The sequence below is a fragment of the Vulpes lagopus genome, chromosome 8 (assembly GCF_018345385.1).
Source record: "Vulpes lagopus strain Blue_001 chromosome 8, ASM1834538v1, whole genome shotgun sequence".
NCBI lineage: Eukaryota > Metazoa > Chordata > Mammalia > Carnivora > Canidae > Vulpes > Vulpes lagopus.
In genome coordinates, this window is record NC_054831.1 from 126,677,921 (window position 1) to 126,699,714 (window position 21,794).

Sequence of the window (21,794 nt, forward strand, 5' to 3'; positions counted from 1 at the left end):
AACGCAAGGGTTAGGGGTGCCAAACTCCTGCAGAGGCAAAAATCCTTGTATAATTTTTGACTGCCCCCAAATTTAACTACAAACATCCTCCTACTGACTGGAAGCCTTACTGATAATATAGTCAATTAATACATATTTTGCATATTGTATGTAGTCTAGACTGTATTCTTACAATGAAGTCAGCTAGAGGAAAGAAAATATTAAAAATCATAAGGAAAATACAGTTACAGAACTGTATTCATCCAAAAGAATCTGCAAATAAGTGGATCCATGCCATTCACACCCATGTTGTCAAGGGATTTGTTGAATGAATGAATGATGAATGAATGAATGATCAGACAGCCCCACTGGGCCAGGGCATGTATCTCTGTGCATAGGCGCTGTGCGGTGAGGGTGTCACAGGGCCCTGGGAGGGTTTCTTGCTGTGGGTTTCAGGGCCCAGAGGCATTCTGTTGGATTCTCACAGAACTCAGGACTGGATTGTGTCCCATTTTATGGTTAAGAAAACTGAGACACAGAGACACGAGCACTTTGTCCAAAGTCACGCAGGTAAGGAGTGCTGAAGCCCCCAGGTCAGCAGGCGGCCCCTGCCTCCCGGCCCGACGCAACCGGCACTCCTGGCCCAGAGTCCAGCTCTTCCCAGAGAAACAAGCTTGTTTCTTTCTCTTCCTCACTGACCACAAAGACTCAGTTCTGTCCTCAGAAATATTTGGAAAGTTTTATTTAAATGTTTTGTGTTCCCTTTTAACCAACACCAAAAAGAGGGAAAAAAAATTTTGCTGTCCCAAACAGGAGTGTTCCTTCAGAGAGGAGTGGGCAATGCATGTTAAGAGCTGAGAAATGTCTGTCTGTCCAGGCTGCTGCTCTTCCCAGCCCAGGAAGCCCTGGGGTCGGATGGCCAGTCCCAGTTCACTTCTTGGGAGCCCCCGCAGCCTTGGAATGAGTGAGCAAATCCCCTTCCTGTGGAGAACCTGGTCTCCCCTGCAGTAGGGACTTAGCATGATGGGGCCTGGTGGTTCCAGGAGGGGAGGGGAGTGGGAAGGTCAGATCCGGAATGTTCCATGGAAGCTCTGGGGCCTCCAGGTCTGGAGAAATGTGTTTGCTAGAAAAATAAGATGCTTTGAGAATTTCTGCAGTCTGTATTCTCTGCCTGCCCGAGAGAAACCTACTCTGTTGGCCAAAGGGGGCAGCAGGGAGGGAGCGGAGGCCGGAGGCCAGGAACTCGGCTGGCCCTGGTGGAGGATTCCAGAGGGGAGTGAGGTGGGCAGCAGACTTTGGTTTCCTGGGTCCTCTTTCTGGTAGCTGCAGAGGCTGTGAAGGCCTCCGCCTACCTGGCCCTTGAGGTGTGGGCTCCCAGGTGGTGGGCAGCACTGAGAGAGGGAGGCTGGCCATCTGTCATAGGTGGTGGGTGCCCAGGTCCTGGGCCCTCAGAATAGGATGCCCACGGGGAGCAGGGCCAGCAAGAGGAGCAAGGGACCTGGAGAAGAAGGGCCACCTGCCGAGCTGGCTGAGGCACAGTGGTCCTGGTTGGCACCGATGCAGGCCGCATAAGCCATCACGTGGGGGATGTAGTTCTGCTCGTGGACGCCATGCAGCAGGTGTGCCATGGGACCCTTGGCGAAGACTGCTACGTCCTCCCCACCGTGGGTCTCGTGGCGCAGGGGCACCGCGGACTGCGCCTGGTAGTTGTTGTGAGCTGTGGGCCAGAAGAAACGCTTGCTGAAGGGCTGCCAGGGGACTGGCACTCTGCAGCAGCCGCCCTGCGCTTCCCGGCTGGCTGGAACACTCGCATTTTATAGAGGAGGAAACGGAGGCTCAGCGCGGGGATGTCATTTTGTGCAAGGCCGCGGGATTTGGGCCGGAGTCTGCTCCCTGCACCCCCGGACCCTCAGAGGAGAAGACTCAACCTCATCTAGGCTGTTTAGATTAGAAGCAAAGAGCCAACTCAGGAGAGCCTCTCACCATCGGCCGCATGGTCAGACACGCGAGGCCCAGCGGGGCATCGTGAGCAACCGAATAGTTAACAATATGGAACTAGACAAACTGAGAAGGGCTCCGGCTTGAGGGATTATACAGCCAGCAACATGTGCCGGGCGCCAGGGTAAGCCCCTCAGACCCAGTTAGGCGGTAGAATCTTCTAGGGAAGAAAGGGAAGCTGAGAGAGGCAGAGTTCGCATGCCCAGGGCCACAGGGCTGCTCCGCAGAAGGGGATTGACTTGAGGTCCTTCTCACCCAAGTCCTGGCCGTTTGGAGCCCTCCCCGCCACCCCAGCCCCGGATCTGGGCAACCTCACCGTAGTCCACCATGGAGACGTTCTCTCGCTCACCGCCCACCACCTTGTAGCCAGGCCCGTTGCCATACAGGATGGCCGTGAAGGGCTTCTTGTCCGTGTCACTCACCATGGGGGCCAGACCTGCACAGGAAGGCATCGGCCCAGGAGTCAGGTTGGAGAACCAGGAGGAGAGTCCCGGGCCCTCGCTTGGAAATCCCGAGAGCGCCTTTGAAGAACCTTGAGCCACTCCTTGAAGCCACCTTCCAACCCTGGTTTATTTCCAACTATTCCTCAGTTTTCACTGTGCCTACAACCCTCCCACCTGCTGGTCCACCTGTGTGTCCACCCATCCATCAGGCCATGCATCCATCCTCCTCCCTCGTCCCTCTATCCACCCATCATCCAGGTAGCCACCCATCCACCCACCGGAGCACTCACTTCAGTCCGTCCCCTCACCTCATGACCATGCGCGCCCCTAAACACCTTCACTTTCTTATCTGATTCTCACGGAGTCCCACATGGGCCAGGCCGAGCTCACTGGCTCTCCCACCCTACTCCCGCTCCCGGACAGGCGGCCCCTGGGAATGCCCAGTGCCCACCCCAACAGAGGCCCACCTACCAAAGATAGAGTTGCCCCGGGGGGTGTACCCGCCAAACGTGAAGACGTGGGAGTGGTCCGCAGTGACGACGGTCAGCGTGTCTTCCAAGGAGGTCATGACGCCTGCCTTCCCAATTGCCCGGTCCATCTCCACTGCCTCGTGCAGCGCCTGCTTGGCCTTGCCCTCGTGATGCCCGTGGTCAATCCTGCCTCCTTGAGACACCAGGGTGAAGGCCTTGGGTGAGGCGGAGGCCTGCACCCCCAGGTCCTGCCACAACGCTACCGCCGGATTAGCTGTTCTTTGACGGGGAACGGCCACGGGCCAAGTACCGTGCCAGGCATGTTATGCTGCCGCTCAACCTTCGCAGCAGCTCAGGGAGAGCAAGTTGTGGACTAAGCGCCCACACACGGCGAGAGCAAAGCCAGGATTTAAAGGAGATCCACCTGACTGGAAGCTTGTGCTCTGTCCGCCACCCCACACGGCTCTCCGTGCGGCTTCTTCACCTGCTTGAAGGCGTCCGAGACCTCAGACAGGTAGAGACGGGAACCAGCGTGCCTAAGTGCCTACTGGGTGGTGCCAGGCATAACAAGCTGGTGTCTTGTTCCCCCTTCACAACAATCCTGGGCAGAGATGGGCACGATCAGTCCCATTTACCGATGGAGCAACTGAGGCCTCAGGTACCAGGGTGATATGCCCAAGGTGGGGGGACTGGGATTTGAACTCAGGCATAAATGCTCATTCTCAGTGCCCAGGGGTTGCCCAGGCAGGCCTTCATAAAGGACTCTGAAACCTGTGCCACCTCTCCTAGGTGAGGAGCTTTGAGCCTGGCTTAAAGGTCCCGGCAAAGGGCTGTGTGACCCAAGGTGACCCCTCCTCGTCTCTAACAGGAGGTCACTGCCAGAGTGGACACTCCCAGTTCTGAGGGTCCTGAGCCTGGGCGTCCTCCCTTTCCACTGGCCTGAGCCTCACCACTCTGGCCTGGCAGGCTGGCAGGGTGGGTCCTCCCTTTGTTGTGGTTCTGGGAGCAGTTACAAAGAGGACTGCTCCCGGGGGAGCCCGTGTGCTCACCACCACTGGTTCCTGGCCGGGTCCCTGGCGTCAGAGGCCCATTCGGGCCAGGCTGAGACCGCCATGCTGGAGTGGGAACCCCGGGGTTTGGCAAGAAAGTGGCCAAGCTGAGCTGGCGGCCGTTGCCTCTGGAAGGCAGAGGGGCCTGAGTGTATTATGTGTGTACAAATATGTCGTGTGTGTGTGTGTGTGTGTGTGTGTGTGTGTACAGGGAGAGTTCAGTGAGGCAACATCAGGAACCCTGGGAGACAATGGCTGTTAGAACTTTGGAAGATTCCGGAAACTTTATCACTTCCTCACACTTCCTATTGTTATTGACTTAGCTATTGTGTAATCATAAAAATGGTAATAATAGAAACATGGAAGATTTATTTTCTGCTGGGCCCTGTTCCAGGTACTTTATGTCTCTGAACGCAATGGATGTTAATAACCCTTCTAAGACTATTTTTTACTTCCTCTTACAGAAACGTACGGGTAGAGGTCACACAGCCAGGATAGGGCAGCACCAGCAAAGAACCCAAGCCTGACTCCAGGGCCCCCCACCAGCGCCGGGAAACCGCGTGAACGTTGGCGTAGAGCACCGCCAACTCCCAAAGGGACTGGCTCTCCCAGTCTGGGGGATCCCAGGATATCCCAGGACCTGCCCCGGGCCTGCTCTCAGGCGTAGGACTCACGAATCAGACCTTGGCCCCACAAGCACCAGGTAAGAGCAGATGCCCACCACCCAGCCGAGGGCTCCTGCAGATTGATAGGCATCTGCGGAGGAGGACTCTGGGCCTGTGTCCTCGAGCCCAGCCAGGCAGCGGCTCAGAAGCAGATGTCCACCAGGCCTGCTGACTTGTCCTTTGGGAGGAGTGAAGCTGAGAGGCCTCAGGGAGGGACCCCCAAAAGGAAGGCTCCCACCTCCACTCCTGGGAAGCCTTCCTGGACTAGTTGGCCTGACAGGCTATCTTCATGCCCACAGGAGGACAGCTCGTTGGGCTGGGAGCTTCAACACCATGCATGACCCATCTTCCCCAAAAGGAATTTCTCCTTCTCTTCAAAAGGGGACAGCTGCCTTTGAGAGTTGGAGCACCCAATCCCCTCACCCCAAGGCTAGATACCCAGAAGTTCCCAGGGAAGTGGCCCTGCAGCCAGGCCTGGGGCCCTACCTTCCACCAGCAAGAAGAAGCCTCTGGGGTTCTTGCTCAGAATCTTGATGGCTATTTCCATCATCTCGGAGAGTGACGGGTCAGTCACGTTGTTCCTGTTCAGCTCGTACTGCATGTCCCCCGGCTCAAAGAGACCTGAGGAAGATGCAAGGAGGACGTGGATGGTGAGCTTTCCCGTGACCCTGTCAGGGGGATCCCCCACCCACCCAAGGAGCCTGGGCTGTCTCAGGGAACACAGGTTCCCCACATACAACTTGGGGTTAGAGCGAGCAGGGAGGAAGCTGGCCACAGGGGGCCCCTAAGTGTGCCCAGAGCTTTGGGAGCACTGCCTCCTTTCCCACATGCCGTTCTAAGCGGTTTGGAAGCACATATGCACCAACCTCCAAGATGGCACCCAAGAGTCCCTGCCTTCTGGAATTCACACACTTGTGTGTCCCCTCCTACACTAAGACTATCTTGTGCATCCAACAGAATGTTGCAGAAATGATGCTATGTCACTTCCAGGCCAGGGCATAAAATATTACAGCTTTAGCCTTACATACTCTTCTGGGGGAAGCCAGCGCCACGTCCTAAGGACCAACTCTGTGGAGAGCTCCATGTGGCAAGGACCTGAGGCTTCCTGCCATGCAAACAAGCCATTGTAGAAGCCCAGGTCCCAGTCAAGCCTTCGGATGACTGCAACCTCATGGACGACCAAGCTAAGCTCCTTGAAATTCCTGCCGCCAAGAAACTGTGTGAAGTAATAAACGTTTACTCTTCTCATTTCTTTCTTGAGGTTTAAGAGTAAACTGTTAAGAGTAAACTGTTAAGAGTAAACTGTTAAGTTGGAGATAATTTGTTACCCAGTACCTTATACAATGCATTGGCTCATGTGTACTCATGACAGTGCCGGGGTGGGCCCTACCATTGCCGCATCTTACGGAATAGTTATTATTCCTACTTTACAGAAAAGAAAACTGAGGCACAGAGAGAAATCATTTGCCCAAGGTCGCACAGCTTACAGGTGATAAGAGTGGGAAGATCCACGAGTGGGCTTGTTGTGCTACATGGGAACATGCACAGCTCTACACAGCCTGTGTGTGTGTGCATGTATGCACACGTGTTGTGTCTGGGGGATCTTCCTCCAAGGGGCCCAGCTTTGAGCCCATAACCCCTAATGACACTCCCAGGACTAGGGGCTGTGCTCCTTGGGAAAGGTTTGCAGAGATATTGCCACCACTCGCTGGGCACAGCAGACAGGTGGGACAGGGGACCCAGGTGTTGGCAAGGTGGGGCTCAGGGTCTCATTTCACCAAGCCAGGACCCCTCCCCTGCTCCCCACTTCCGGGGTGCCAACACCCAGTCACACCAGCAGAGACAACCTGGTGGGCTTCTGCCTGGGTCACACAGCAGAGCTGGCTCCAGGCCACCTGCCCCAGCCAGGGGTCAGATTTACCGGGGCCATGATGCTAATGGGCCCAGGAGCCCACCGCAATCTCTTCCCCAACCTGAGCGTCTCTTTCCCTTTGTGTTCAGTGGAACCATTCACTCTGCACAGGCAGCAGATTTCAGGCCCAATTCTGTGAACCAGAACCCCCCTTCCTCACCTCTTTCAGGTCCTAGAGCCTGAGAGCCAAGGTCCCTAAGTATGGGGAAGGCTGGGACCTGGAACCCCCAGGTCTGGACTCACAGTCCCAGCCCCAGGGCACCCAGCTGGGTGTCTTCCACTCCACCCACTCCACTTACCCAAGAGGTAGTCCACGGTGTAGGGGTCGAGGGCCAGGAGTTCCGTGCGGTTCCAGACGTAGTGAGAGTGCTAGGAAGAAGGGCCTCTGTCAGCCACGTGGGGGCTGGGCGGTTGGAGGGCTGACCCCAGAAGGGCATGTATTTGTTTCCTTTGGCCATTTACTAATCCCTCCCTGAGGATCTACTATCTCTGCCTTCAAGGCATGACAAATAGGCAATTCAAATGCAGAGGTATGAGACTTGAGACAGGGTGTTTGTTTGTTTGTTGTGAGCCCAGAGGCAGGATCAAGGAGGGCCTCCTAGTGAAGGTGATGTCCTAATGGGGCCCTAGAGGACAGGAAGCCCTTGATCAGTCTAGGGTCAGGAAGGAGAGTTGAGCAACAGGGAAGGATCGTGGGGTCAAAAAAGCTGAAGATGTGGGTCGCCAAGGGGCCTTGGGTATCCACCAGGTGTGGGTTGAGTCAAGGAGGAAGTGAAGCCTAAGCTCTGCCCCAGGGACCCCAACCAAGAGGGTGACAGAGGAAGTGCTGCTTCCCCAGGACAGAGGCCACGTGAAGAAGCTAGCAGACAAGCTAGCAGACGCATCTGGAGATGGCACCACTTAGCGCCTGGGGGTGGGGGCGGGGGCATGGCACTGCCGGGAATCAGCTGTGCAGCCTCAGGGCAGCCCCTGTCTTCTCTGGATTTGTGGTTTTGCAACCTCAGAGGCTGTTATGGGAAAAAGGGCGGGAAGGCCGAGGAGGTGGGGCCTCCCCTGCCCTGCTCTGCTCAGCAGGTCCCGCTGTGTTACCTCATCCGGTTCTCACATTGGCCCTGCGAGGGAGGTACTGTTACTCCCATTTTGCAGAAAGGACACGGAGACACTCAGCGGGAAGGGGAGTCTGACTCCAGGATGCACTGTTAGGGTACGATCTGAGGCATGTACGGCCTGCCCGGGACCCTGTCCGGCCCAGTGGTGTGGGTCCAGTCTCTCCCTCTTGGAGTTTACACCGAGCTCCAGGGCTGAGCACTTGCCCAGGCTAGGAGGACTAAACCCTGGCTCCGGGTTCTACGGAGAGAAACTGAGGCTGGGAAGAGCAGTGTGTCTCTGGCCCTGCCGGGGCTGACTCAGAGCAATGGAAAGGGTTCACAGAAGCTCAGTCCCACCCTCACCCACCCTGTGGGGGCCATCCTCAGGCCCCTGCCCCCACCTTGCTTTTGGCCTGGCCTCATCCCACAAGGCCTCCCCAGGGGCCGGTCCTGGAACTCTCAGAAACCCAACCCCAGAGTGACATCAAAGCGGCTCCCAGGCTGCTCCCCACTGTCTTCACTCCTGACCACAGTCATTTCCAGACCCCATCTGCTCCAGGCCCAGCGGCTGCCAGAGCTTCTCCAGGGAGCCGGTGCTCAGGCCCTTCCAGTGCTCCAGCCTCCCAGCCCCAGCACGTGCCTCGCCGGGGCCAAAGCCAGCTCACCATGGTTGGCTTCCACCTCCCACCATGGCTCACACGCTACCCCCCCCACCTCCACCCTTCCTCCTCCTCCCCAGGGCTCATCAGCTCCTCCCTTGTGGTCTGATCCCTCTGGGTTCCCGTAGGTCCTGGGCTGCCCGCTGCCCACCACCCGAGCACACAGTGATCCACAATCCCTTGACCATCTGATTCATCCTTTGGCATTCACGCTCAGCGAGCGGCCTGCACACAGTAGGGGCTCAGGTGGCCTGAATGTCCATGCAGGCTCACCCTCCCCACTGTCTAGCTCTCCAGCGGGGGGGCGGGGAGCCCTCCTCTGAAGGGAGGAATTGACTGATCACCTACTGTGTGCCATTCATGTATCAGTTAGACCACTTGGGCCCATCAAGGTAAGAATTACAACCCCATTTACAGAGGAGGAAACAAACTGAGATTCAGAGAGGGGTCCTCCAACCCTTCCCACCACAAGCCGTCCCTGCAACCAGCCAGCTGGTTACCTTGTGTCTCGGTTTGAAGTTCTTCCAGATGTCGATGAGGTTCAGGCCATCCAGCCTCGTGCCCCTGGACTTCTCGTCCATCTCATACTCCACATCTGTTTTATTCTTGGGGAACATGTACTTCCGGCCGCCCCCCATGATCACCTACAGGGGACAGGAGCCATCAGCACCCCAAGGGTTCCAAGCTTCAAGAGCTGGGCTCCTGGAGGCGCTGGGGTCAGTGTGGATGCCTCTCCAGCTTGGAGAGTCTTGGGTTTGGTCCATACTGCTCACCCTGGGCTTCTGCTTTTCCACTTGGGTAGATGAAATCATGAGTATATGGGGACCATGGTTTGGGGCTTCTGGGTGAAATATTGGCGGTACTGACAATTCCTCCTACCTGGCTTTCCAGAAGCCTGACTTGGCTCCCACTTGTGTAAGAATAACACCATCTAGGGAGCACTCACTGCAAGTCAGGCACTGAACTCTAGATACGTTATCTTAATCAACTTCGTTACCAAGGCTGCAAGGGAAGCTGTGTCCCCATTTTCCAACTAAAGAAATGGGAGCAGCAATATGGTTTTTCTCCCCCTAAGGCCACACGGCAAGGGGCACAGCCAGGATTCGAACCCGAGGCTTCGCTGCCCCCAGCACGGGCGCCCTGGCGCATCTGCAGAGCTCCCTCTCCCCAGTGGGAAGCAGCGGGCCACAGGCCAGAGGCCTCTGCCAGGGAGGTCTCGGGGCAGCCCAGCCGGGAGCCTGGGCAAACAGTGGCCAGCGCTCACGTCTGTGTAGTCCCCGCCAGGCTAATTTTACTCACCACGGCTGGCGTGCGCGGGCGGACGGACGCGGGACTGTTTGTTTTCCTTGGGAGCCCATGTTTGAAGTCCTGACTATTTTTAAAATGGGGCCAAGAGCATAACAGCCACCGCCTGCGGTGACCACCACACCAGTGTCCTCCTGTCACCGCAGGCGCCAGGCCAGGCCGCCGCCCCTGGACACCTTGGGCGAGCAGAGCGCTACGGCTGGCCTCAGGTTCTCCGTCCCCGGCCTGGCATCGCCCAGGTTCCCTTCTGTCCCTTCCACTTGCTTCCCTCCTGAGAAACCAGGAGTCCAGGCGGGGAAGGTGCCCAGGGCCAGCCGGGGCCACAGGGACCCAGAAAGGGCACGGGCCTGACTTCCAACTTGGGTTTGACTCCAACTGTCACCTATGGACCAAGGGCCTGGCGCTTAACCCCTCTGAGCCTCAGTTTCCTCATCTGTAGGATGGAAGGAACGTCCACCCGCGGGATGGCTGCAGAAGGAAGTGCAGGAACAGGACGGGGTCCTGGCGCCCGGCGGCCCCAGTGCAAGGTGTTCTCAGCGGCAGAAGCGGCGGACACCAGGGCCTCCAGCGAGGCCACCGCAGGCCCCAGCCAGGAGCTCTGGGGGCGGGGCAGGCTGTGAGGGGAAGGAGAGGGGACCCCGGGTCACCGGCCCCCGGCTCCCCACCCCCGTTCCCACAGAACCTGACCCCTTGGCATTTTCAGAGTGGAAAATGAAGCCCCCAATCTTCTTGCCTGGAGCCTCATCATTTCCAGCTCCAGCAGGGACTTCACACGCTCATTAAACTCCCAAATAACAGACTTGCTGTTTGGCTTTGGGGTTTGGGTTTGTGTCTTTCTTTCTTTCTTTCCCTTTTTTTTTTAGCAAAAGATATTTATTTTCAGGGCGGACACCAGGAGTTGTGTTTCATGTGCAGCCTGGGGGCTGGGGGGCTTTGGGGCGGTGGAGGTGCAGAAGTGGACGGGAGGGCAAAGCGGGATGGAAGGAGAGAGTGGGGGGCAGTCTTCACCCAGGCCCAACCCAGGCCCATCCCCTCAGTCACACCCCAGCTCATCCCCCAGGGGCCCGAGGACCCCCGTCCACCCTCACTCCATGGAGACATCTTCCCTAAGCTCCTGTCCCCCTCTCAGGCTGCTCCTGGCACATCTTCCCGAGTAGCAGCCCCATAATTACACCCTGCACTTGTACAACAAATGTTCTCACATCCATGACCTCATCTCGGCCTCCAGCGGCCCTGGGAGGGGGGGCAGGTGGGACTTGCTATTCTTGTTGTACAGGTGGGGAAACTGAGGCTCAGGAAGAGGAAGCAGCTTGCCCCAGGATGTGCAGCAGGTAGAGGCACAGTCAGGACAGAGGTTTGTCTCGGATGCATGCTCGCTTGGAGGGGTCACCGCAACTGTGTGTCTAATCCACTGCTTGGAAAGGGAAGTTATGGGTGGGTAGGGGGGCCTTGAAAATGGGGTGGGAAGGGTGGTGCATGGGGGACAGAGGGTGGGTCTGGGAGCCAGTGTGTTTGGCTGCAGGTGGTAGAAACAGGTGAGACCTGGGGCTTTCTCTGAGCCTCACTGAAACCCCAGGAGCTAAGGTCCCTGTGCCCCCTCGCCAGACCCCAGCAGCGGGTAACAAGAGCCTAAGAAAAGGAAGAAGAAGCCACAGGTCCTCAGTTAAGAAGACAGTAGGGGCCCCTCTGAGTACCGCGGGAACCGTGTCTGGGCTTCGGGCGTGCACCTGCACACTCGAGCCTGCCTGCTAGGACAGGGATATGTGGCTTGTGCATAATGCTACCGTTTTCTGAGAGCTCACTAGGTGTCAGGCCTCCCTAAACTCTCAGGATTATTTGATTTGGATCTCGCAATGGGCTTGTGAAGGAGGCACATTTCGGGGCTGTAAAAGGGAAGCTATAGAGGTTAACTGACCCAAGGTCACACAGCTAGCCAATGGCAGGGCAAGGGTTTGAGGCCAGGAAGTTTTAAAAATGAGAGCTTGTGCTAACCACTGGCCACACCACCTCTTCTCTGGGCTTAACTGGTCGAGCGCACGGGACATGGGCCTGTCTGTGCATGTGGGAATGTGCAGGGCAGGTCCTCCCTTCGGAAGGCCACTGTGTCACCGCTACCTTCCCATGTTGGTGGGGGCAGGGGGCAGGGGGGTGCTGTTGGTGCAGCGCCAGATTCCAATTTACAGAATAATCCCTGGGCGCCTGATTCTTGGGGTGTGGTGGCAGCTACATCAGGGCTTATCCCTCAGCCCCACCGCGGAGAAAGCCTCCAGTGCTTCCCTGCCCCAACCGCAAATCCCCTAATGGGCTGGGAGCCTCCCAGGTGTGTGGGGAGCCAGGCCGAGCCGCTTTTCCTTCTCCTGAGCCAGCAGAGGCCTGAGGCCCACCGGAGGCCCCGCCTCACAAGCCTGCCCCTCCCTGATCGCCCGCACCCCCACACTCGCCTCGATGTCCTTGATGTTGTGCATGAGCTGGTAGGCAATGTCCTTGCAGCCCTGGCTTAGGGCCTCCGGGGGCATCTCGTTGTCCGAGTACCAGTCCCGGTCAGCGGAGTGGGCGTAGGCGGCACTGGGGGTGGCGTGGTTCACCCTCGTGGTGGTCACAATGCCCACAGATTTCCCTGGGGTGTGGGAGAGGACGGTTGGCTTCGTCTGGGGATGGGGGGCTGTCCAAGCTGTCTTCTCCTTGCCTCTCCGACTAAAGACTGGCCTCCCATTGCTTCCACGGACTGCCTGGACCTTGGGCTCCCCGCAGTACCTGGCTTCCGACTGCCGGCAGCACAGCTCACTTTGCCTCTGTGGCTTCCCCTCCATCATCTGCCCGCAGGGTCCCCTCCTCAGGGCCCTCTGATGGTGTGGCTCTCTCACCTTGTCAGTCAACCTCATACCCTGACCCCAAAGTGGACCAGGACCTCCCACTTGCAGGGAGGAAGGGAGAAGTAGATGCTGAAGTGCCATGGGGCCTGCACCAGGCTACGTTCTCTACCTTCCTCACGCCATACCTAGGAGGGGGCCATGTCTTCACGTCCATTTTATTGTCAAATAAATAGACTCAGGGAAATAAACCGGGACCGGAACCCACATCTGAGTAACCCCTAAGCCACTAGCCTTCCCTGCTGTGGAAAGGATTCCAGGAATATCTCCCAGACTCCCAGACATCAGAGCTGGAGAGCATCCTTCTCTGCCCTCTCCCCATTATCCAGTGGGGCAGACTGAGGCCCAGACAGGTCATGGAGCCGGGCCCCACTCCCTGCCACTTCCTCACTCACCAGCGTCCTTGGCCCAGCGCAGGATGGAGGTGACCTCGTTTCCCTGAGTCGTGTTGCACTGGGTGCGCTGGGTCGCGGCGCTCACACCCACCGTGCCCTCGTTGGCCTTCACTCCACACAAGTAGGCGGTGGCAGTGCCTGCGCTGTCAGGGACCTGAGCGTTGGTGTTGTATGTCTGCAGGTGGGAAAGGAGGGTCAGGGATTGGCCAGGCCTCACGGTGGCCTTCACCCCAGCCCCCCTCACATGAGGACTGGGGCATGATGGAGACAGAGAGGCCTCCTGTGGCCTTGGCCAAGCCCTGCTACCTACCGAGGTCCCCCCAGAGCCACAATATCACCTAGCTGCCTGCTTCCCGTGCCCTGGGCAGCGGGAAGGGGTGAATGCAACCCTACAGCATGCGGAGGGCTAGGGGCCAGATCACTGGGACCTCTCTCTGGGTCTGGGGCTGTAAGATCCAGTAAGGGGGCGGGGGAGGCAGGTGAGTCTTGGAGAAGGAAGGAGGGGGTGGTTCTTGAAAAAGTGATGTGGGGAAGCTAGGGAAAGGGAGTAACTGGGTGAGGGAAGCAGGATCTAGGATGGGGAAAATGGGGAAGAGGCTCCCTTCTCTTCCCCATTCAGACCTCTAGTTGAGACCCTAAAACTATTTGCCTGTCTTCCTTCACACCAGCCTGAGAGCCACAGAAAAAAATCCCGGTCCCTGCCATTCCCCCAGAAGTGAGCCCGGGGCCTGACCCAGAGTGTCCAGAGGATCTTTATTATATAACGCCTCCACAGCCACCACCGCCACCACCAGGGACCCCAATAACAAGAGCTGCAGTCACTAGGGACCCCTGGGTGGCTCAGTGCTTGAGTGTCTGTCTGCCTCTGGCTCAGGGCTCAATCCCAGGGTCCTGGGATCAAGTTCTGCACCGGGCTCCCTGGGATGAGCCTGCTTCTTCCTCTGCCTGTGTCTCTGCCTCTTTCTGTCTCATGAATAAATAAATAAAATCTAAAAAAAAAAAAAAAAAAAAAAAAAAAGCTGTAGTCACTAATCTAATCCACTTGGAGGTGCCTGGGAGGGGATGACGGCAGCAGGACTGGTGCAGAAGCATATACGCCGCGTGATTCTGTGCATAGCAATGACAAAAGCCGAACAGATTCTCTGTGGTGTTGGAAGTCGGTGGGGGTCAGGGGGACAAGGGGCTGGAGGGGAGCTGGGGGCCTTCTGGCTGCTGTCACGTTCAGCTTCTCAGCCTCGACGCTGGCTATACAGACACATGACGTTTGCAAAAATTCAAGGTGGGCTTAGGCACATACATATTATACCTCAATTAATTTTTAAATCCACGACTAAAACCCTCAAAAGCAAGTCTTGAGTCCTCATCTCACAGTGGGGCCCACAGAGACCCCAGGAGGGCTGACAGCCTTGCCTGTAGGCTCGGCTCCCCGACCCTTCCTTGCTGCAGCCAAGCCGAGAGGTGGGAGGCTTGGATGTATGGGGCCGGGCTCACCTTGGAGAGGGCCACGTAAGGGAACTTGTCCATCTCCAGCCTGGTCTCCTCCCCGGGGTTGTGGTGGAGCTGACCCTTGAGGATGCGAGTGGCCGTCACCGTGGAGACACCCATCCCTGCAGCAGGGGATGGAGGGGGAGGCTCAGTCCCCTGGGCTCCCTGCCTCTCCACCCCGGGCACCTACAGTTTTCCAGTTTGGTGCCAAGGCTGGCTGGGTGGTGGGCACCAGAGTGCAGCTCAGTAAATGTGACCCTGTGGCATCTTTTCCCTTCCTTCCCCAGACCCTCAGGGACTGCCTGGGAGAGCAGACCTCTTGGGTCCAAAGCCAGGCCCCCCCATCCCAGGGCCCCAGCCTCATCCACATAGCCTGGCTCCCTGGGCCTCCACCTAGATGCCCCCACCTGGCCACGGCCTTGGGGACCCCAGGTCTCACCATCTCCCAGGAACATGATGACATTCTTTGCCACGTTGGTGTTGAGATTCTGAAGCTTGAGGGCATATTTCAGGGTCTGTTGAGCTTGGTCTCTCCAATATTTGGGGTCTTTCTCTTTCTCTGTATAGACAGAGAGACAGAGTTATCTGGCAGGGGTGGGAGGCAGCTCCCCGTCCCCACATATCACAGATACCCCAACTTCTCATGCCTGAGGGCAGGGCAGGGCTGCCTGGACTTGGGGGAGGGAGCGGGGCTGTCTCAGCCAGCCATCGTTGGTCTGTAGACAGACATAGGCCAGTCCAACCCTCTGAACAAGCCTGTGGACCCTGGGCCTTCTCCCCATGTCTCAGACTTGAAGAAACCAAGGCTCAGAGACACGAACCAACGTGCCCAAGGCCACACAGTTCTGGTGCCACCCTCCAGAACCCACGCTGTTTCCTTCCACCCAGTAGAGAGAGACATTCTGCTAAGGCAGCAAATGAATTGTGCAAGCACAATTAAGAGGGTAATGTTTAATCTGTTCAAGAGAACAAACTACTTTCACCTGAAGGAGTCCCCAGAGGTATCCAGCCATCAATTATAAACTCTGCTTGGCTTATTCATTAAAGTCAGCAGAAACCTGAGCTAGCAACAGCATTGATAGCAGTACTGGAAAACAAGACAGCCTTTTGTTTAACGAATCAGATTTAAAGTAGCCACGCACAATCTCACTCCTGTTAGGATAAATTAGCAAAGAGGATGTTCTGTGTCCCCAGTCTTGAGAAAAACTGGGAACCAGAATGCTCTTCTCTGCCCCCCACACCCCCGCTGCCCTCCATGTGCCGAACAGTCAATACTCCAATGGAAAGAACACAGCTGTAGTGCCCGACAGACCTCATTACAACCACAGCTGTGCCAAGTACCCCCCAGGGGGCGGGTCACACCTCCCTGAACCTCCATTTCCTTCCCTGTCAAATGTGGTCCTTTGTAGATGCCTCTCGGGGTCACTCTGAGGGCTGGATTCAATAGATGATGGGAGGTCACCATCACCCAGGCCCAGGAATTCCCTGCCAGAGCTGGGATCCCTTGTGCCCAGGTGACTGTCGGCCCCTCGCCCCCGACAGCCTCCAGCCACCACTCTTCTGAAGGTGTCTGCTGACTTCAACTGCAGACAGAGACCCAGCTGGAGTCTGGGGGGCTAAGGCCCTCCCATCCAGCTGTGTACCTTTAGGCAAACCCCTTCCATCTGAGTCTCTGCCTCCAGGAAAATGGGAGTGCATGGCTACCTACAGGCAGTTTTAGGATTGAGATCAAGTCTCAACAAATACCAGAGCCAGTGGTTTTGATCAGGGGGTCCCACTGCCTCAGGGCTGGTTCCTATCTCCTTCCTACCTTCCTGCACACACACCACAGTGGCAAGGCGTTGGTCAAGGAGCTACTCTAGCCATTTGGGTGCCATCTGGGTGGTGATGATGGCACCATCATTCTTTTCGTCCTGATTTACCTACCACCAGGCCCTCTCTCCCCCTCCCCCAGCATTTTGGCAGCCACCCCCAACCCCCCATCCAACCAGGTGCTGCGCTGACACCAGCCTGCACTGGTCCTTCTTCTGGATTTCAGCTCTGATCCCAGTTCGCCAGGTTCCCTACTCTGGATGCTCCCTGAGACTGGAAAAGACTGGAGAGAGCCCTTGTTTTTTTCTACCAGCGCCACCCGCCCAGGGCCTGACCCTGAGAAGGGTTTAGTGGATGTGAAGCTGACTTCATTGTCAGGGGACTGGCTTAAGCAATCATGGCTTTGGACGGCCGAGTCTCAGAGGCCATTGTTTTAAGAGAACATTAAATGACACGCACAAATGCTCAGAATATAATGCTCTGTGAAGAATACTTGCCTGTACATACTGTATAATTCCATTTACGTGAAGTTCAAAACAGGCAAAACTCATGTCTGGTTGCAGGAGTGAGCCTGTGTTGCTTCCTTGGCCTGGGGGGCAGGGTTGGTTGGGGAGTGCATAGGAAAGCCCTAGTGTCCCATGCCTGGAGATGGGTGGTGACTACCTCGGCATAAAATATGTAAAAACTCACGAAGCTACACATTTTGATTTGGTGCACTTTACTCTAAGTTATACCTAATCTTTTTTTTTAAAGATTTTATTTATTTATTAATGAGAGACGGGGCGGGGTGGGGGCAGAGACACAGGCAGAGGGAGAAGCAGGCTCCATGCAGGGAGCCTGATGTGGGACTCGATCCCGGGACTCCAGGATCACACCCTGGGCCGAAGGCAGGCACCAAACCGCTGAGCCACCCAGGGATCCCCCCTAATTTTTTAAAAAAGAGGAGAGAATGTAACACCACTACACACCCATCAGAATGGCTAAAAAGGAACAAATACAAAGGACTGAAGCGCTGAATATTTGAAGATTTTTCATGTTGTTGCTTGTTCATCTTTTCACTTTTCATCCATCTGTTTACCTTTCACTTAGTAGGCTGTGAGTGTTGAGAAGGTAGGGCCCTGGTCCCACAGAGCGACTGCAGGTCCCCAAGGAGGCACACTGAAAGGCATCATAGGATCACAGGGGGGCGATGGCCTGAGACTCCAGTGGCCCAGGTCCTATCTCCCCAGCCCTGACTTGCAGTGTCATCTGAGGTGGGCCAGTCCTTTCCCTGCATCCTAATTTCCCCATCTGTTGGCAATATTCTTCCGAAGAGCACCCCACTCCCTGCCCAACACTGACTATACTGTGTGATTCCTACAACACAGCCCTAAGGAGGACGACTTAATATCTCCACCAGACAGGTGGATCAACTAACACTCTGGGAGGTCAATCGGGGGCTTCTGACCACATAATGGATTGAGCCAAGAAGGGCTCCCCTCTCCCACTGGGGCTGACACTGAGCAGCCCTTGGGGTGTCAGACCAGATACAGGTCTAGGCTGATACGTGCATGTGTTGTTAATTGGAGCTATAGAAGGGATGAGGCAAGAAAGCCAATCTTGAGAAATGTGAACACAATTCCAAATCTGAGCCAGGTTGGAGTGGGGGTCTGAATTTACAGCGTAAGAACCCTAAACTGAAGAATTAACATAAAAACTTGTCTAGAATTAAAGAATCAACACAACACTGCACCATAGAAACACTTCCATGTGAATCTCCAATAAGAAACAAAAAACAGGATGCCTGGGTGGCTCAGTTGATTGAGCACCTGCCTTTGGCTCAGGTAGTGATCCCAGGACCCTGGGATCCTCCACCTGGACCCCTGCTCTGCAGGGAGCCTGCCTATCCCTGCTTATCCATCTCTGCCTCCTTCTCTCTCTCTGTTACTCATGAAGAAATAAATAAAATCTTTAAAAAAAGACAAAAAAGAAACACAAAACTCCTGTTGAATTCACCAACAAAAATTACGAGCCGCAGGAAAACGTTATCACCACGAAGGAGAGTTAAGTAGACAAAACCAACAGGAGACTTAGCATCCCAAGACTTGAAATATTTTATATGCCAATCAAAGAATAGGATAATATAAAGAGAAAAGGAGTGGTCTGTCCACATCCTACTGCATGCAGCAGCTGGGATCTCCTGCTCTGGGAACATTTGTTTCCAGCTGTTAAATAATTTGGATAGTTCTATGACCCTGAATATAGAAATTGCCCTCCTCCTATCCCCCCGGCATCAGGTTGCCCCACCCTTCTACCTGGGTCTTCCATCCTACCTGGCACTAAGGAGTTGGTAAGGCAGGTGCCAATGACCAGCACTAGGAAGGGAGAAATCATGATGCCCTCCAAGACCTGCTTTCTCTCTCCGGCCCAGAGGTATGACCAACGTGGATGGGAGGGGATGGGCTGGCAGTAGTCAGATGTTAATGGATGTTCCGATCCTAGAAATTAAAAGGGGGGGAAAAAAAGACACGTGGGCCACAACTCCAGAATTCATTTGTCTATCCCCTTATACATTTACTAATTTGTTCATTATTTGCTGAGCATTTATCACTGGCCTGGCACGGGGCTGGATGCAAACCCAGGCGTTCCATCCCTTAGGAAGCTTACTCACACAAGCAGTCGTGGAAGTTGAATGAGTTCCATGGTGCCCGGTGGTCCCATCCCCATTTCCCAGGTGAACTCCCACTTTCAGCCCATCTGGAGCCCAGCACCCACTAGAGCTCGGTCTTCCTGTGCAGTGCTTCCCCAACTTTGGCATGCACCAGAACCTCTCAGAAGACTTGGAAAAATAGTACAGTGTCCACCGGCCCCCACCCAGGCTCGAGCGCATTTCTAACAAGCTCTCACGTGAGGCTGCTCACGTGAGTCTGACTTGTTTACAGCCTTTTAATCACCTGTGTCCCAAGCACATCAGAGCCACAACAGGCCCACCCTTTCTTACAGGGACAACCATATTGCCACATTCCCCTGGGACCTTGGTATTTATGGTGAGATATAAAAGCTAGAAGAGTGATGCACAGGAAGGTTGGCTGCTAAGGGTGCCCAGTTCTGGGTGGTGACATTCCAGAGGCCTTGATTGATCGCTTTTTCACTGTCTTTGCATTTCCCAAATTTCCTTCTGTGTTGAGATGTTACCGTTATAATTTTAAACAAATGTTAAACACACACACACACACACACACACACACACTAGAAGGAAGTACAACAAAACGTTAACTGTGGTTTTCTCTGGGTGGTAAAACTGCATGATTATTTCCTCCTCTTCTTATTTTTTTTGAAATTTTCCAAATTGCCTAAAACGAGTGTGTGTTAGAATAAGAAAACGGCATAAGAAAGTTTTCAAATTGTGGTCATCCTGTCAGGATCACAAGGGATAACCCCAATTGCAGCTGAGAAATGTACTAACCCCATTGTGCATAAATATTGGTGGAAGAGGAGAAATTTCAAATTGCAAGAGTTTCACAGGAAAATATATTTCCACCAGAACCCAGATAAAAATGATTATGCCATTAGTTGCAGGAAATGGCAGTGATGCCCCAACATTCTACTGTTGACTGTCCTGTCAGATAAGAAACCACCTGCCACTAAAAATGGGGAATCTTGATTCAACCTTAAACGTGCACACTGGGGCACGTGGGTGGCTCAGTTGGGTGGTTAAGTGTCTGACTCTTGGTTTTGGCTTCAGGTCATGATCTCAGGGTGGTGAGATCAAGCCCCCAGTCGGGCTCCATTCTCAGCCTCCATGCTCAGTGGAGAGTCTCCTTGAGATTCGCTCTCCCTCTCCCTCTGCTCTTCCCCTGTTCTCATGGGCACATGCACTCTCTCGAGAACGTGCATGCACACCCTCTCTCCCTCTCTCAAATAAATAAATCTTTTAAGAAAAAATAAGTGCACACTGCATTTCAGTGCCCAGAGGCAAGGCACCTCACCCAGAAAGCACCCAGCATTCACATAAAGCACCATCCAGTTTTTACCCTTATTCTTCTCTGCCCCTTTCTACACCCAACTGGATCCTTGATGTGTGTGTGTGTGTGTGTGTGTGTGTGTATGTGTGTGATGGGGCATGAACAAAGAACTGAACAAAAACACTACATCTGACATCTACCAGCACTTAACTCTGAGAGGTATGATTTCTTTTCTTTTCTTTAAAGATTTTTATTTATTTATTCATGAGAGATACAGAGAAAGGCAGAGATATAGGCAGAGGGAGAAGCAGGCTCCCCGTGGGGAGCCTGATGTGGGACTCGATCCCAATACCCTGGGATCATGACCTGAGCCAAAGTCAGATGCCTATCACTGAGCCACCCAGGTGCCCTGAGAGGTATTATTCCTGATTTCTTTTTACTCTCCTTTTTTCAAATGTTTCTAGAGGAAACCCTAACATCAGAAAGAATGCTATTAAGTTGATATACAATATTAATACATTATAATATTATTCCAAATAACTTTAAAACTGAAGTCACCACTTTTAAGAAGCCTCCGAGATGGCCACTTATTCCAGTTTGCTATCTCTGGACTTCATACCACCTCCATCATTGTGTGTATTTTTCTGTTTTGAAAGTCATTCCTTTCTGGTCCGTTTCCCCCACTACACCAGGAATTTCTAAGAGTGGGACTTTGGCTTGTTTGTCTAGGCTCCAGTGTTTGGCACAGTAAATACTGACTCCAGTTAAAAGCCAGTGCTCTAAGGAGGGAGGCAGGGGGACAGGAAGACTTAGCCCCCAAATCCTTCCTTTGTTGTGTGCAGAAAAGTGCAAGTGTTGGCAAGTGCATGGGGTCTGGCTAGGGTATCCATTCACTGCCAGGGGGTGTAGATTGGTACGACCACTTCGGAAAACTGGCAGCATTTACCAAAGCTGGAGTGTACATATGCCCTCTGACCACTGTCTCCCACAGAAATGTACACACACATGTTCACCAAAAGAGAAGCAGGAGAATGTTCGCGTCAGCCCTGTTCGCCACAGCCTCAGCACTGCTCCACCTGCAGCAGGACGGATAAACACGCCGTGCGGGTTCACAGAATGGAAGTCTACACAACAGTGAGGACGAATGATCGATAACTCCGCCCAACACGGGTGAGTCTTGCAAAGGTAGGGTCGAATGAAGGAAGCCCACCCAAGAGTACCTAGAGAGTGATTCCCACGATACAAAGTATAAAGACAGGGATCCCTGGGTGGCGCAGCAGTTTGGCGCCTGCCTTTGGCCCAGGGCGCGATCTTGGAGACCCGGGATCGAATCCCACGTCGGGCTCCCGGTGCATGGAGCCTGCTTCTCCCTCTGCCTATGTCTCTGCCTCTCTCTCTCTGTGTGACTATCATAAAAAAAATAAATAAATAAAAATAATAAAAAAAGTATAAAGACAGAGCTAGGTGTTAGGAGACCAAGATAAAAGTTACACTTGGGGGTGTGAAGAACGAAGGGGGGTGCAGAGGACTTGTGATTGATCTGCAGGCTGGTTACATGGGTGGATTCCATCTGAAAATCCAACAAGCTGTTTTTGTAGGACACGGACACTTTTCTGTATAAATGTGGGCGTGTTCTACTTCAAGAAGATATAAACACTACTCTGAGAGCTCAGGTAAACAATCTATAAACACAGACAAAATGCAAAGGACCTGTGTACTG

At 54.6% G+C, this 21,794-nt stretch overlaps 1 protein-coding gene across 4 annotated transcripts in view; it reads right to left on the reverse strand.

Annotated features, from left to right (window-relative positions):
• Positions 1-704: 704 nt before the first annotated feature.
• The window catches only part of ALPL (alkaline phosphatase, biomineralization associated), a 53,327-nt gene continuing 32,237 nt past the window's right edge, over positions 705-21,794 (reverse strand). For 2 of the 4 annotated variants that reach the window (XM_041767349.1, XM_041767350.1), the window contains exons 2-12: positions 18,443-18,607; positions 14,758-14,877; positions 14,325-14,440; positions 12,834-13,008; positions 12,010-12,185; positions 8,764-8,907; positions 6,816-6,885; positions 5,091-5,225; positions 2,892-3,083; positions 2,294-2,413; positions 705-1,696 (exon numbers count right to left, since the gene is read on the reverse strand). In XM_041767349.1, the coding sequence (XP_041623283.1) occupies positions 1,428-1,696; positions 2,294-2,413; positions 2,892-3,083; positions 5,091-5,225; positions 6,816-6,885; positions 8,764-8,907; positions 12,010-12,185; positions 12,834-13,008; positions 14,325-14,440; positions 14,758-14,877; positions 18,443-18,503 (1,578 nt within the window). In that variant the 5' untranslated portion in view covers positions 18,504-18,607 and the 3' untranslated portion in view covers positions 705-1,427. Of the gene's footprint in view, positions 1,697-2,293; positions 2,414-2,891; positions 3,084-5,090; positions 5,226-6,815; positions 6,886-8,763; positions 8,908-12,009; positions 12,186-12,833; positions 13,009-14,324; positions 14,441-14,757; positions 14,878-18,442; positions 18,608-18,780; positions 18,971-21,794 lie in introns of those variants that run through there. The other 2 variants (XM_041767348.1, XM_041767351.1) reach the window with 2 other exon arrangements.